This window comes from Entelurus aequoreus, linkage group LG02 (genome assembly GCF_033978785.1).
Source record: "Entelurus aequoreus isolate RoL-2023_Sb linkage group LG02, RoL_Eaeq_v1.1, whole genome shotgun sequence".
Classification (NCBI taxonomy): Eukaryota; Metazoa; Chordata; class Actinopteri; order Syngnathiformes; family Syngnathidae; genus Entelurus; species Entelurus aequoreus.
The window spans coordinates 33,383,300-33,400,476 of NC_084732.1; the positions used below are offsets into that span (position 1 = coordinate 33,383,300).

The 17,177-nt window shown below is 40.3% G+C and overlaps 1 protein-coding gene across 3 annotated transcripts in view; it reads left to right on the top strand.

Moving 5' to 3' along the window:
- Nucleotides 1-1,334: 1,334 nt before the first annotated feature.
- kif28 (kinesin family member 28) overlaps nt 1,335-17,177 on the top strand; it is a 35,121-nt gene continuing 19,278 nt past the window's right edge. The window contains exons 1-7 of one of the 3 annotated variants that reach the window (XM_062025581.1): nt 1,335-1,394; nt 1,532-1,723; nt 2,388-2,438; nt 6,319-6,471; nt 6,543-6,578; nt 15,501-15,620; nt 15,986-16,093. In XM_062025581.1, the coding sequence (XP_061881565.1) occupies nt 1,341-1,394; nt 1,532-1,723; nt 2,388-2,438; nt 6,319-6,471; nt 6,543-6,578; nt 15,501-15,620; nt 15,986-16,093 (714 nt within the window). In that variant the 5' untranslated portion in view covers nt 1,335-1,340. Of the gene's footprint in view, nt 1,395-1,531; nt 1,724-2,387; nt 2,439-5,627; nt 6,246-6,318; nt 6,472-6,542; nt 6,579-15,500; nt 15,621-15,985; nt 16,094-17,177 lie in introns of those variants that run through there. The other 2 variants (XR_009821715.1, XM_062025568.1) reach the window with 2 other exon arrangements.

Here is a 17,177-nt window from a genome sequence, read left to right on the forward strand (position 1 = left end):
TCTTGCCATCAATTTTGGCCAACTTTCCTGTGCCTTTGTAGCTCACACATCCCCAAAACATCAGTGATCCACCTCCGTGTTTCACAGTAGGAATGGTGTTCCTTTCATCATGGGCCTTGTTGACTCCTCTCCAAATGTAACGTTTATGGTTGTGGCCAAAAAGTTAAATTTTGGTCTCATCACTCCAAATTACTTTGTTCCAGAAGTTTTGAGGCTTGTCTCTGTGCTGTTTGGCGTAATGTAAGCGGGATACTTTGTGACATTTGCGCAGAAATGGCTTTCTTCTGGTGACTTGACCATGCAGCCCATTTTTCTTCAAGTGCCTCCTTATTGTGCATCTTGAAACAGCCACAACACAATTTTTCAGGGAGTCCTGTATTTCAGCTTAAGTTATTTGTGGATTTTTCTTTGCATCTGGAACAATTTTCCTGGCAGTTGTGGTTGAAATCTTTGCTGGTCTACCTGACTGTGGTTTGGTTTCAACAGAATCCCTCATTTTCCACTTCTTAATCAGTGTTTGAACACTGCTGATTGGCATTCTCAATTCCTTGGACTTTTTATACCCCTTTCCTGTTTTATGCAGTTCAATTACCTTTTCTCGCAGATCCTTTGACAATTCTTTTGCCTTCCCCATGACTCAGAATCCAGAAACATCTGTGCAGCACTGGATGAAAGATATATTGGTCTGTCAGAAGCCCAGAAACTCACTGACCTTTTATACACACACATTAATTACAAACAAACAGGTCACAGGTGAGGATTGGAACCTTGATTAGCCATTCAAACCTGTTTGTGTCAACTTTTGTGCATGTTATCAGATCAAAGTCACTGGGGTATGTAAACTTTTGATCAGGGTCATTTGGGTACTTTATTTTGTCATTTTGATTTAAAAAGAGTAAACACAGTTGTTTGCCAATAAATAGCTTCACACAACCATTAAGCATGAGTGGAAGAAAGTTTGTTGTTTTATCATTCATATTCTCTGAAGAATGGCCAAGAAATCATACATTTTCCCAGGTATATATATACATATGGTGTTATTCTCAACTGAGTACTTTGTATAATCATATGCATGCAACTGATACAGTGGGCTTTTGAATAATTCATGGAAGTGAAAGTGAAACCCCATGTAACAGGACACGTGTGTGTGTGTGTGTGTGTGTGTGTGTGTGTGTGTGTGTGTGTGTGTGTGTGTGTGTGTGTGTGTGTGTGTGTGTGTGTGTGTGTGTGTGTGTGTGTGTGTGTGTGTGTGTGTGTGTGTGTGTGTGTGTGTGTGTGTGTGTGTGAGAGAGAGAGAGTATGGTCCCGTTGGGGACATAAGGCCTAAGAAAATATCAGACATGCACAGCAGGGACTGTGTCAAAGTGGCCGTCAGAGTCCGACCATTCAACAAGGTAAATAAACACTGTGTTTTTGTTTTATCTATATTAGGGTTGCCGTTTACACTTAGGGTAAAAAATGGTCAAGTTTACTTTTTTTACTTTTGAGTAGATTTTAAAAAACGACTTCTGGCTCCTATATATTTTGACAGAGAGAACGGGATGCGGGCAGCCGCTGCGTCATCTCCATGGCAGCGAGCTCCATCACCATCCATGATCCTCGCCAGTCCCAGTGCAGTCGCTCATTCTGTTTCGACTACGCGTACTGGTCTCACAGCGGCTTCATTCAAGACCACAATGGCCTCTACATGCCGGAGGAGGTCGGGGGTCGTTATGCTGACCAGGTCAGATTGATTGATTGATTGAAGCTTTTATTAGTAGATTGCACAGTTCAGTACATATTCCGTACAATTGACCACTAAATGGTAACACCCGAATAAGTTTTTCAACTTTTTTAAGTCGGGGTCCACTTAAATTGATTCATGATACAGATATATACTATCATCATAATACAGTCATCACACAAGATAATCATCAGAGTATGTACATTGAATTATTTACATTATTTACAATCCGGGGTGTGGGATGTGGAGGGGGGAGGGGTAGGTTTGGTTGATATCAACACTTCAGTCAACAATTGCATCATCAGAGTAATGGACATTGGAACAGTGTAGGACTGCCTTGGTAGGATATGTACAGCAATTAGTGAACATAGAGAGATCAGAAAGCATAAGAATAAGTATTTACATTTGATTATTTACAATCCGGGGAGGTAGGATGTGGAAGGGAGGGTGTTAGTTTAGGGTTGAAGTTGCTGGAGGTGTTCTTTTAGTGCGGTTTTGAAGGACGATAGAGATGCCCTTTTTTTTACACCTGTTGGGAGTGCATTCCATATTGATGTGGCATAGAAAGAGAATGAGTAACCGATCTAACCTTTGTTACATCGGAATCTGAGTCAATGTGGTTGAATCCATTTATCAACTTTGAAATTGACTTATTTCTCCACAGGATTGTGTTTTTCATGACCTTGGAGAGGGAATACTGGAGAATGCACTGCAGGTACCAAACGTCATACTTTTTTTTTTTTATACATTTTTAAAAAATAACTTTTTTTGGCCATCTCCGTGATTACTTGCTGCGCGTATACATTTTGCGTCAGCAGCTAAGGTGAGTTTTTGTAACCTGTAAGTTTTTTTTTAAAAAGGTTTCAATATAATTTTCATACCAAACGATGTAGGTAGGCCCTATTTTGAGAAAAGGTCTAAAATCAATCATGCATCGATTCTGAATCCAATCGTCACCCGAAGAATCCAAAACGAATGGTGGGTTGTTGGAACCATAGATATCTTATATAGTGATCCCGCAAGGGACCGCCACTGTCTATTGGCTGGATTGTTGTTCCAGTCGCCTTACATGGAAAACAGAGAAACAATACAGAATTACACCCAAGACAAAGCATATAAAGACATCAATTGTTTCCAGAATTTATTATCGTTAAAACATTAACCTTACCTGACACTCTGATGGAATTAAATAGGAGCTCCAAGGGATTCTGGATGAACCTGTAGGTGAGCACATACCGAGAAACTTGGAGCAGTTCCGGAATCATCAGCATCCGCATGTCCATTTGATGACAAATCCGATCACGGACAATTACCTGCACAATAAAAAAGTTGGATTAGTTTGATCATAGCGAGACAAGAACCTCCAAATAAGCATCATATAATGTTGTTAGGTCAAAGCAATTCAATCAATTTCAGTTACACCCATCAGTAATGTGTAACCAACAATTGTTAAGTGCCTATCACAGGGACACAAACTCACAAAGAGTGAAAATTGTAAACAGCTCCTAGAGCGGATAGATAATTAGTTTGCGTCCATTAATTTAGGAATGCTATCGGTATTTTGTTTAGCTTATATACAGTGTACTTTTAGGACAATAGAACAATGTAACAGCAGAATTTAGAGAACTCATGCGAGAACATACACTGAATTCAAAATCAATCCAACCAGAACAAAACTTTATGTTGAAAATCATTTAAAGGAGATGATTATTCAAACATACTTACCGTCCATAACATTGATGTTGTGTAATACATAACATTTAAAAGCATCTCGGACCTGCAATACACTGCAAACAAGACAAACAAAAGAGAAGAGTGAAAAACATTGAAATGAGCATCATTTCAGCAAACATGTTGTCATGACACTTGTGTAATACAAGTGAAGTGAAGTGAAGTGAAGTGAATTATATTTATATAGCGCTTTTCTCTAGTGACTCAAAGCGCTTTACATAGTGAAAACCCAATATCTAAGTTACATTTAAACCAGTGTGGGTGGCACTGAGAGCAGGTGGGTAAAGTGTCTTGCCCAAGGACACAACGGCAGTGACTAGGATGGCGGAAGCGGGAATCGAACCTGCAACCCTCAGGTTGATGGCACGGCCACTCTACCAACCGAGCTATACCGCCCCACCATCTTTTAAACATTTCTTCAACAAAACTGATATGTTGATGCATATCTGTCGATAATGAAGCAAAACTGCTAAAATTGAGAATACATCAACAGCCAAATTATCTTGATGACAAACTATTGTACAGTCAGATGTTCAAGTAGATGTATATTAAGACATGACAGCTAACTTACTGTTGGTGAATTACATGTGAATACATTTTGTGCAAAAAAATCACTGCTCGATGTTTTACCAATTATATTTGTTTTATAGCATTATTGTGTTAGTTGTAATTTAAGTCAGCGTTAAGCCACATAGAGGAAAATGTATTCCGAAGTGGGGCGGACTGGTCAAATCATGTCATGATAACTTAAAAATAAAGACAACTTCAGATTGTTTTCTTAGTTTAAAAATAGAACAAGCACAATCTGAAAACAAACAAATCATAATGTTTTTTTTTTTTTACATTTACATGTTGCTGCTCATAGTAGTCTATCTTCATTTGTCGAGATTTATAGTTTCTGAATAAATGATAATGTTCATCAGTTCATCAGGTGTGATTCTGGCAGAGTTTTAAAATGCTCTCATTGGTGTAAATGTACCCCGCCTTCCGCCCGAATGCAGCTGGGATATGCTCTAGCACCCCCCGTAACTCCGAAAGGGACAAGCGGTAGAAAATGGATGGATGGAGTAAATATTTTATCCATCAGAAGATGTAAGAAATAGTAATATCAAAATCTAATTACAGCATGTAATTAATGTAATTTACTCATTTTCCTCAACTGATGTACAAACATCATGTAGTTTATTAGGATCATCGACAACCAAATTTGTGAATTTGGACTCATTTCATGAATCACACATGAATTTAGTAGGGATACTTGTAATTTCAGCATATTTATGTGCGCCCAGATAATGTGTGCCCAGTCCTCTATCTTAACAGGGCATATAGCTCCGCCCCCTCTGAAGTCACCCGCACTCCTGCGGCAGGGGGTACAAAAAATTGCTATTGCGACATCCAGTGGACACATTTAGAAGAGCAGTTTCTTTCGTTCAAAAATTTCAGCAAATTTTTATACTAACCAAAATCGTCTCGCGCGCCGGATAAAACCTGTTCGCTGGCCTGATCCGGCCCACGGGCCCTACGTTTGACACCCCTGCACTAAACATACAGGAGCTAACTAAGCTAGCTGCAGGAGCTGGCAACAATTTCGCTGGTGGGCATACATTGATTGATTGATTGAGACTTTTTTTAGTAGATTGCACAGTACAGTGCATATTCCGTACAATTGACCACTAAATGGTAACACCCGAATAAGTTTTTCAACTTGTTTAAGTCGGGGTCCACGTTAATCAATTCATGGTATAAATATATACTATCAGCATAATACAGTCATCACACAAGTTAATCATCAGAGTATATACATTGAATTATTTACATTATTTAACATACAGTACAATACTCTTCGGTTAACAAAACATAACCAATAGTAATGTTCACTCTTACTTATGAAAAGTAATCCCCTGTGACCTGTTTTCCACGGTCCGCCAATTTGTGCAAGAATACTCAGCACAATGATATGGCATTGTATTCTTCCTTGTTCAAAAGAGGAGTAGAATACCGGTTCAAAATGGCGGCCGAATTTCCTGCGCCACAGCACCCAATGCGGCATGTATTCATGTATGATATCTATAGTTGGAACATTGACGTCCATATCCTTTTTAAAGGGGAAAGTAGTAACATCCGTTTTTTTATTTTTAAAGGGAGCCGTTAACAGGAAGTAGTGTGTGTTAGCGTAGTAAAATTGAGGAATGAAGAAAATTGACGTTTAATTGTAACCCTGGCGTTGCCAGACGTACGATAATTTTACCCAATGTGCGATGCACAATTAATCATTCCAAAAACTCCATAATGTACAGTAATTTGATCCCGTCAAGACATGGCAATTAGCAAACACGAACAGTTCACATCTTGCACTACAATGTGTACTGCCTCACATGCCTCTTAAAGCCCGGTTTATTTTCCAACAGTGAGGTTTAATGAAACTCGCATTATAGGATATACTACATGCTATGTGGTAACGTTTTACTGCATCAAATGGTCGTGAGCAACGTCAATTCGAGTATATTCAATAATAATATTTAATATTAATATTTCTCAAACTATTATGATTGTAAACTTTTGGTACGATAATTGGTCATTTCCCATCTGGCAACGTTGATTGAAGCTGAAGACGGACGTTGGTAATGAGGTCCCGACAAATATATGTATTGTGTAGTTGTATTAATTAAAGATTAAATGTAAATACTTTGTTGAGCACTATTTGGACTTAATGTTCGACAGCCTCAAAATATCACTCGTGTGTAGCAGACCTTGCTCCTGTAAACACATTTTGACGTCATTCACTAACCAGGTAATTGACAATTAGCATATCCAAGCTAACCACGTCAAGTGTTCCTGTCTAAAAAAAGATAATATGTCTGCAGGGTTACAACGCTACCCTTCTGGCCTACGGGCAGACAGGTTCCGGGAAGAGTTACTCCATGGTGGGCTACAGGCCTAACAAAGGCCTGGTGCCCAAACTGTGTGAGCGTCTCTTTGAGGCTATTAAAGGGAATCAGGACACAAGACAATGCCAGGTGTGTGTGTGCATAATATATACTTTTAGGTGTGTGTGTTCTAAATGTCTTCATGCTTTACATCCGCACAGGTCTTCTTCAGTATGTTGGAAATATACAACGAGCAGGTACAAGTTGGAACTAGAACTTTTTATTTTAGATCATGTTTATTTATTCATTTGATAGGGAAATCATAATACAGTTACTGAGAAAACAGACACTTTTTGTTACCCCCCCCCCCCCTCCCCAATAAATGAAATCAAAATCAAAATAAATTACAGAACAATAATAAAAGTAAAATAATAACACCCCCTCCCACCTCCTGTCCTACATTTCAGTCACAGTGGGTAGCAATGTACTGCCTCCTCTTCACCACAAGCAGATAGAGAATCACAATAACTGATTTAAAGGGGGGAAAAAGGTAATGACAAAAATATAAATCACAAACATACAGACAAGTGTCACTGAATAAAAACAACAACAACAAAGAAAAAAGAGTTGAGGTAAGTGAAAAGGTTCATTGTCAACAGTGAGTGTCACATTTATCCTATAATGTCTTTAATTTAGCTATGGAACTAATTATGCAGCCCCAGGTCAAGTCCAATTGTTTTGGTGTACCCCTCAGATTATATTTAATGTTCTCTAAATCTAAGAAAAACGTGAGCTCCTTAAGCCATAGGGAGGCCTTGGGGGAAAACTGTGATTTCCACTCCAATAAAATCCTTCTACGAGCTATTAATGATGCAAAGGCGATACTATCCCTAAAAGTCTGCTTAATTTTTTGATAGTTTGGTGGAATTCCAAAAATAGCCAATTCTGCACAAGGCGTCAATTTAAAATGTAATGCATCTGCAAGATGTTTAAAAATATTAGTCCAGTAGGCTTTCAGACAAGGACAGGACCAGAACGTGTGTGTCATGTTTGCAGGAGTCGATTGACAGCGATTACATATATTGGAACTAGAACTTTAATTTAGATTGACATTTTGAATGAGTTTTATTAAAGCAATAGTGATGGAAATTGTGACTGCTTCCTTCAGCTATTGGCTTAGAAACAACTCCTTAAAGGCCTACTGAAACCCACTACTACCGACCACGCAGTCTGTTTATATATCAATGATGAAATCTTAACATTGCAACACATGCCAATACGGCCGGGTTAACTTATAAAGTGCAATTTTAAATTTCCCGCTAAACTTCCGGTTGAAAATGTCTGTATATGATGACTTATGCGCGTGACGTCAATCGTTGAAACGGGAAGTATGCAGACACATTGAATCCTATACAAAAAACTCTGTTTTCATCTCAAAATTCCACAGTATTCTGGACATCTGTGTTGGTGAATCTTTTGCAATTTGTTTAATGAACAATGGAGACTGCAAAGAAGAAAGTTGTAGGGGGGATCGGTGTATTAGCGGCGGACTACAGCAACACAACCAGGAGGACAGAGATGGATAGCAGACGCGCTAGCCGCCGAACTCACCTTAACTTCCTCCGTCTCGCCGACCGCATCTGTGATCGGGTGAAGTCCTTCGTCGCACCGTCGATCGCTGGAACGCAGGTGAGCACGGGTGTTGGTGAGCAGATGAGGGCTGGCTGGCGTAGGTGGATAGCTAATGTTTTTAGCATTGATTGATTGATTGATTGAGACTTTTATTAGTAGGTTGCACAGTGAAGTACATATTCCGTACAATTGACCACTAAATGGTAACACCCGAATAAGTTTTTCAACTTGTTTAAGTCGGGGTCCACTTAAATTGATTCATGATACAGATATATACTATCATTAGGGTTGGGTATCGAGTATCGATTGGAACCGGGACTAACTTTCCGATTCTCCCGGAATCGTTCAAAAGTTTAAATTTCGATTCCTATTTTCGATACCCAGTCCGCCGACCGGAAAAAAATATGTCCGCCGAACCGGAAGAAGAAGCCGCTGAACACCAACGAAGAAGCGCCCACCGCCGGAAGTGTTAGCATAGCCGAGCGAGTCAGTCAAGCTCAAGCATGGATAGCGGGCGTCGGCGGTCGAAAGTGTGGCTTTACTTTACAAAAAAAAATGAAATAGCCGCGAAATAACAGAGCTCCATGTCCATCAAGAAACGAGTGGAGAGAGAGCTGCAGATGTACCAGGACGTTCCACCGATACTTATGTCTGACGACCCTGCTGCATGGTGGTGGTCCGGTGGAACCAACAAAAGACTTATCCTTTGCTGTCAGATCTCGCTTTCTCCTATTTATGCGTTCAAGCTTCTTCCACACCCAGCGAACGTGTATTTTCCACAGCAGGAGACACTATCTGTCCAGAACGCTCACGCATCCTGCCTGAGAAGGCGGATATGGTCATTTTCCTAAACAAGAACTGTCTCTGAATTTATACTGTACCTGCTGCTAATCTGGACTGGGTTTTGCAAGTTGTTTCTTATTGTTTATTTGCTTTTCTGCACCAGGTTAGCCCATCAGTGGGAGCATGGTAACATTTTTAAGTACCTGCAGCATCATACACTTGTGTGTGTAAATGTGTTTTCATGAGGTTTCCTGCAGCATCATACACTTATGTGTAAAGGTGTTTTCATGAGGTTTCTTGCAGCATCATACACTTATGTGTAAATGTGTTTTCATGAGGTTTTCAAAAATAAAGCTCTCTTGAGGAAAGTGTACCCCTGGGAAAATGTATTCATAATTTATAATATTTATATTCAAGTTCATAGATTTGATATTTATATTCTAGTTGAAAACAGCCCTGTGAGGAATTTATAGTAAAGTTCATAAAAAGTTAATAGAATTAAAATTGATGGAGAATGTCAGACTATTTCATTCAGAAAGACTGTAGGTTAGCTAGCTCATTTAAAATATCTTAAACTTTTTTTTGACCCTGCCTCTTAAAAGAATCGGAATCGAGAATCGCCAGGAATCGGAATCGAAACAAAGAATCGGAATCGTTCGAATTCAAACGATACCCAACCCTAACTGTAAATGTTCTGTTTTTGCATTGCGCATTATTATGGTACACTCTTTTAGTGTATTTACGGTAATTCCCAGCATGCATTGCTCTATGCGCGGGCTCCTGTGTTTAGTCTGTTATGTGAACGGCAGTGGCCGGTTTGTTATGGTGTTCCCTCAGTAAAGTATACGTATAAAAAGAAGAAGGTTGTCGTCATTGAGTTATCAATGGTAGCAGAGGATGGCTAACAACGCTAACTACAGAGTCCCTCCTGCGTTTGAAGAAAAGAAGTCATATGAGAGCTGGAAAAATGAGGTTGAAATGTGGATACGTGTTACCGATCTGGATAAGGAGAAACAAGCATTAGCTGTTGCTCTCTCACTGAGGGGGAGAGCTAGAGATACAGCTTTGGAAATACCTGCGGATGATTTGAACAAAGATGACGGGATGAAGACCCTTGTAAAGGCATTGGATAATGTATTCTTAAAAGAAGAAAAGGACAGAGCTTATGATGCATACACGGACTTTGACAAGATTCGGAGAGAAAACGAAGTTTCCATGGTGGATTACATCGTTCAGTTCGAGCAGAGGTACAACAAAATGCGCAAATTTGACATGGTTCTTCCCGACACTGTTTTGGCATTCAAGTTGTTGGATACAGCCAGTCTCGATGTTAAAGATAAACAGCTTGCGCTTACAGCTTGTTCAACACTTACATTTGCAAGCATGAAGTCAGCTTTAAAAAGGATTTTTGGAGACAATGTGCAGCCGCCCACATGCAGCGGGGGAATTCACATGCGCGAAGATGTTGCTTTTTATGTGGATCAAAGGAAAAGAGACGGAAGGAAATTTCGTTCCCAACCCGACCAAAAGAGGGCGCCATTGACTGGCTCAAACCCACTGGATAGGTTCGGCAGAAGATCTAAGTGCGCTATCTGCCAGAGTACATTTCACTGGGCTAAGGACTGCCCAAATAAGGCTGAACATGTAAAAATGACAGAGGAAAATGCAGAGACAGAAACAATTGAAGAGTGCAATGTTACATTGTTTTCTAAAGAGTCAGTTTCTGATGCTGAAATACTCATGGTAGAAGCCTTAGGTTCAGCTGTAATTGACACTGCATGCACCAGAACAGTCTGTGGTGAAAAATGGCTGGAGAATTACATTCATACACTGAAGGAGAGTGACAAGAAAAAAATGGAAAATACACAGAGTAGAAGAGCTTTTAAGTTTGGTGATGGACAAGTTGTTCTATCCATAAAAAAAGTAAAAGTCCCAGCAAAAATAGGACAAACCAGGTGCCACATAGAGACTGAGGTGGTCTCAGTGAACATTCCTTTACTACTAAGTAAAACGTCACTTAAGAGGGCAAAAGCAGTGCTTGACATTGAGAATGATAAAGCCACAATGTTTCAGAAACCAGTGCCTCTTGAGATTACATCCTCAGGACACTACTGTGTAAACATAGTGGACAGAGATTGCACAGCCACCCGTGAGAATGAACCCCAAACTGATGAAGTTCTGGCCATAAGAGATGGCATGAGTAAAGATGAAAAACTCAAAGTATTGGTGAAACTTCACAAGCAGTTTGGACATGCCTCAGTTGATAAACTCAAAAAATTACTAATTAGTGCTGGAAGTAATGACGATGAGAGTGTTACTATTCTGAATGACATCGTAAGTAGCTGTGAAACATGTCTCAAGTACAACAAGCCCAAACCAAAGCCATCAGTTGGTCTACCAATGGCTTCAACATACAATGAAATTGTGGCATTAGATCTACACGAGCTAGAACCAAATGTGTGGTACCTCCACATGATTGATCACTTCACCAGGTTCAGTGCTGGTAGCATTGTTACAACAAAAAAATCCAGTGAAATTGTGAGGCACTTTATTCATTCCTGGGTGAGTGTTCATGGAGCCCCATCTAAGATTTTTTGTGACAATGGAGGTGAATTCAATAACGAGGAAATGAGGGACATGGCTGAGAACTTTAATATTGAGGTGAAAACCACTGCTGCCTACAGTCCATGGAGTAATGGATTGATGGAAAGACATAACCAGACCCTTACAGAGATCCTGTTAAAAGTGAAGAAAAGCAGTGTTTGTGACTGGAAAACAGCCTTAGATTGGGCCTTGATGGCAAAGAATACAATGCACAATGTGCATGGATTTAGTCCATACCAGCTGGTGTTTGGACAAAACCCGAACCTACCTTCTGTGCTGGTTGATAAACCACCTGCCCTGGAGGGCACTACCATGAGTAAATGGGTAGGACAGCACATTTCAGCATTACATGAAGCAAGGACAGCGTTTACTGAGGCAGAGTGCTCTGAGAGAATCAGGAGAGCTCTGCGCACACAGCTTCGCAGCACAGATGAATACTACGAAACTGGAGATAAAGTGTACTACAAAAGAATGGACTGCAATGAATGGAAAGGCCCCTGGGGTGGTAATTGGACGAGACGGGGTGGTAATATTTGTTAGACATGGAGGCTCCTATGGAGGTGCATCGCTGTAGACTGCGCAAGGCCACAGATCACTACACTGACACGTCTCGTGACAGCCAAGAAAGCCAGACAGAACTTAATGCAGCAAAATGTGGTATTGAACATGTTGAAGATCTACCCAATACTGTATCTAGTGATGGAGACAGTGTGCCTAACACAGAGAATGCGGCAGGGAGCTCTAATAATGACAGAGACAGCAATGAGCAAGATAATGATCCATCTGACAGACAACCTTCTATCATAAGAACAGACCGTAGTATGAATCTAAAAGCAGGACAATTCATTAAGTATGTGGAAAGAGACACTGGAATTTCACACACAGCAGAAGTGCTAGGTCGAGCGGGAAAGGCAACTGGAAAACACAAGAACTGGTACAATCTGGAGTACATTGAGCCAGTTAACCTCACTGGCACAACAAGGTCAGCTGACCTTTCACAGGTTGACACACTGCAGATTCAGTCATTGGACAGGGTGGAACAGCCATCTGATCACGAGGATGTACTTGTTACAAAGGATGTGTCATTTGAATCAGCTAAACTTACTGAAATCAGTAACTGGGAGAAACACGGTGTGTTTGAAGTAAAAAACATGGGACAAAAATGCATTTCCACAAGATGGGTGTGTACACTCAAAGACACACCAGACGGCATAGTTCCAAAAGCAAGGCTAGTGGCGAGAGGATTTGAAGAGCTAAACACAAAAGATCTCCCAAAAGACTCGCCAACATGTGCCTCAGAGTCTCTTAGACTACTCATGTCTGTGATATGTCAAAACCGATGGACACCCCACTCTATGGACATTAAGTCAGCATTCCTTCAAGGAAATGAGTTATCCCGAGACATCTATGTTCGTCCACCACCTGAAGCCAAGAGTGAGGGAACTCTATGGAAGCTAAACAAATGTGTTTATGGACTAAATGATGCATCACTGTACTGGTACAATAGGGTTAAAGAAACAATGTTGCAAACTGGAGGAAAGATGTCACAAATTGACCCTGCTATATTTTATTGGTTGGATAAAGATTGTAATGTGTCTGGGGTGCTTGCTTGTCATGTTGATGATTTCATCTGCGGTGGTTCACAGATTTTCACAACAACTATAATCCCTCACCTGCAATCTGCCTTTCAAATGGGCAGAGAAGAACATGACAGCTTTCGCTATGTAGGCATGGAGTATGTCACTGCAAATGGAGTAACATGTATGCATCAAGACAATTACATACAGAATCTCCAGCCAATTCACATAGACATCTCCAGAGCCATGAGACGGGAGGCTCTTTTGACTGAAAGTGAAATTGATGACCTGAGATCAAAAATAGGTCAACTTCTGTGGGTTGCCAGACAAAGTAGACCGGATATTATGTTTGATACATGTGTCCTTGCAGCTAACATAAAACATGCTACTGTGCAGACTTTACATGACACAAACAAGGTGGTGAGAAAATTGAAATCAGAACATGTGACACTGAAGTTTCAGAACCTGGGAAAAGACAGTTCTCTAAAGCTAGTAGTGTTCTGCGACGCCTCGCTGGGAAACCTTACAGATGGAGGCACTCAAGGGGGACATCTCATTCTGCTGATGGGTGAGGAAGGAAGATTCTCCCCTGTGTATTGGCAGTCAAAAAAGATCAGAAGAGTCGTACGGAGCACTCTTGCTGGAGAAACTCTTGCCCTTGCCGATGCTGTTGACAGTGCCATTTCTTTATCTGACCTTCATGCAGAACTTACCACAGGGAATGTATCACAACATGTCTTACCAATAGTGTGTGTCACTGATAACCACTCCCTTGCAGACGCCATCAAGTCTACTAAGTCAGTGACAGAGAAAAGGCTCCGCCTTGAAATAAGTGGCATCAAAGAACTTCTTCAGTGTAAAAGAATTCAACAGATTCTCTGGGCACCTACTGGAGAGCAGCTAGCTGACTGTTTGACAAAACGAGGTGCATCCACACTTCAGCTCCTAAAGGCACTCAGTGTTGGAGAGTGGAAACTGGAATAGAGACTATTCTTTTGTGGACAGTTTTTTTTGTATACGTTTTTTTGTTGATCACCATGTTCTTACATTTTCATACTTATGGACATTAATAATAGACTGTGATTTTTTGTGTTAAAAAAACTAAAAAGAAAAAGTGGGAGATTGTAAATGTTCTGTTTTTGCATTGCGCATTATTATGGTACACTCTTTTAGTGTATTTACGGTAATTCCCAGCATGCATTGCTCTATGCGCGGGCTTAGTCTGTTATGTGAACGGCAGTGGCCGGTTTGTTATGGTGTTCCCTCAGTAAAGTATACGTATAAAAAGAAGAAGGTTGTCGTCATTGAGTTATCACTAACTATCATATATACTATCATCATAATACAGTCATCACACAAGATAATCACATTGAATTATTTACATTATTTACAATCAGGGGTGTGGAGGGGGTGGGGGGGTAGGATATGGACAGCAAGTAGTGGACATAGAGAGAGAGAGAGATCAGAAGGCATAAGAAAAAGTATTCTAGTCCTTCACTCTAACGTTCCTCATCTACGAATCTTTCATCCTCGCTCAAACTAATGGGGTAATCGTCACTTTCTCGGTCCGAATCGCTCTTGCTGCATTGTAAACAATGGGGAAATGTGAGGAGCCTTTCAACTGTTGACGTCACGCTACTTCCGGTACAGGCAAGGCTTTTTTTATCAGCGACCAAAAGTTGCAACTTTATCGTCGATGTTCTCTACTAAATCCTTTCAGCAAAAATATGGCAATATCGCGAAATGATCAAGTATGACACATAGAATGGATCTGCTATCCCCGTTTAAATAAAAAAAAATAATTTCAGTAGGCCTTTAAATTTGTTGTTAAATGGTTTTATGGCCAAAATGCGTGTAAAATGACTTTAATGTAAACAGATATAACTACTGTATATCTAATGTTAATTATTTACTGGACTTAAATCATATGCACTTTGTGCACCAGATTGCCACGAAAACCACATACAATACAACGCTGTGGGGGGCGGCGTGCCTCAGATGGTAGAGCAGCGGTCCAAAAACTTAAGGGTTCCTGGTTTGAATCCAGCTTTCGCCATACATGGTCTCTGTTGTTGTGTCCTTGGGCAAGACACTTCCCCCACATTGCTCCCAGTGCCACCCACACTGGTGTGAATGTAGCTTAAAATGTAGATACAGTCATGGGTTTCTCAATGTAAAGCGCTTTGATTCACTAGAGAAAAAACGCTGGACAAATATAATTCACTTCCCTTCTGTACATACGTCGCACATCGATTGATCTAAGCGTTTACGTGATGGCAGCATTTATGTTGCATTTATTTTATGGTATTTGGATCATTTCTGTTCATTTGGACATTGCTCCTATCGACTAACACAACTAACACGTTGATTTTAGAAAGATATCCATTCAGAGATGCCTTCGGTAGCGTAGATGAAAAGTCATATTAGAACTCTATCGGCTGTAATGTTTGGCTGGCTTTGCAGAGAAAACACACTCATCTGCTCAAGTGTTCATGTTTACTCCTATCCTCTTTGTCTGCATATTAAGTACAGTATGTCCTTCTTCAGGACATGACCTCTTATATAGCCTTGTCATGTCACCAGGTGGTGGACCTGCTGTCTCGTAGCAGTCGTCCTCCAGGGGGTCTCCGTGTCAGAGAGGAGCAGCATAGAGGCTTCTATGTGGAGGGTCTGCGTACTGTGCCCTGTGATAGTGCAGCACAGGTGGGTGGGAAATAAGCTAAGCGACACAGACAACCAGAGTATCTTCTACAGTGGATTCACACTTTTTTAAAGTTATTTAATGATTTATAAATAGTAGTAGATCATACAAGTACTGTAAAATATGCAGCACAATTTGTACATATGTTTTTATGCTTCACTGATAATGTTATTTGGCTAATTGTTAAGATTCCCACTTTGTTTGGTGGTCTTTAAATGCACCGTCCAACTTTCTCTGACGCCATGTGTCACAACTACATACAGTTTTGAACCATTCACTATTTATAGTCCAGAATTGAATCCCTGTGAAAACCTGCTGTATTTTCTTTGCTCTCAAAATATGAGTACTGTAATTTTGAAAACTGTAGGTGGAGCAGTTGATGGAGCAGGGCACTAGAACCCGGACCACCGCGGCCACTCACACAAACGCCAACAGCAGTCGCTCCCACATGTTAATCGTGTTGCAGCTCAAACAGGTGAAGACCATTCACAACTACTGTATTCATGTCTACATATTTCTTAAAAAAAGATTTGCCCCACTGGTTACGTTAGATGTTTGCCCAGCTGCTTTTTGCTAGGCAGACTTTATATGGCTGCACCATAGGCCAAAGATTGGAAATAACTCCAAAAACAATAGAGATGGGGTTTGTTGCTCCTTGAAAGGAGCTGGATCCTGAGGGGCTGTTCCTTAAAGAAATAGTATTTTATATACAGACTATACAGTACAAAGAGTAACTCAACTTATGAGCTTAATTGGTTCTTTGATGGAGCTCTTAACTCAAAACACTTGCATCTACAATCAATGCAGCCCATTGAAATTAAATCATTTGGTGCTTGCCCCCTCCCCCAAAACAGTAACATTTTAACAGGTGACATGCCTTTTAAAAAGTAAAACTAGTGAAATATTGTATAAAAACAATACAATAGCAATACTAACAATACTAGGGGCGGTATAGCTCGGCTGGTAGAGTGGCCGTGCCAGCAACTTGAGGGTTCCAGGTTCGATCCCTTCTTCTGCCAACCTAGTCACTGCTGTTGTGTCCTTGGGCAAGACACTTTACCCACCTGCTCCTAGTGCCACCCACACTGGTTTAAAAATGTATCTTAGATATTGGGTTTCACAATGTAAAGTGCTTTGAGTCACTAGAGAAAAGCGCTATATAAATATAATTCACTTCACTTCGCTAGCAATACTAATAACATTTGTAGTTTTATGAAGTAATGTAATAATTTTGTACAGCATTTACCTTAGAGGGTGGATATTTACGGTTCCAGCTGGTTTTTTGTCAAACAAACTATCAGCAGCTTTTCCATATTTTAATGGATAACTGTCCGCCATTGAGAAATTACTTGAACATTCTTGGCAGGCATTATTGAGTAATTCTGCTTTAGTACGGTACAAAACAGCAGTAATGGTGCCATCATCTTCTTAATGTAACTGCACATTGTGCTTCAAATAAACAAATACAAACAAATACGCTCAAATTGCTTCACCAAGTTGCCTACACACTCCGTCATGTTTTTGATGATTTGTTTATTCAATTCAATAAATATAATTCA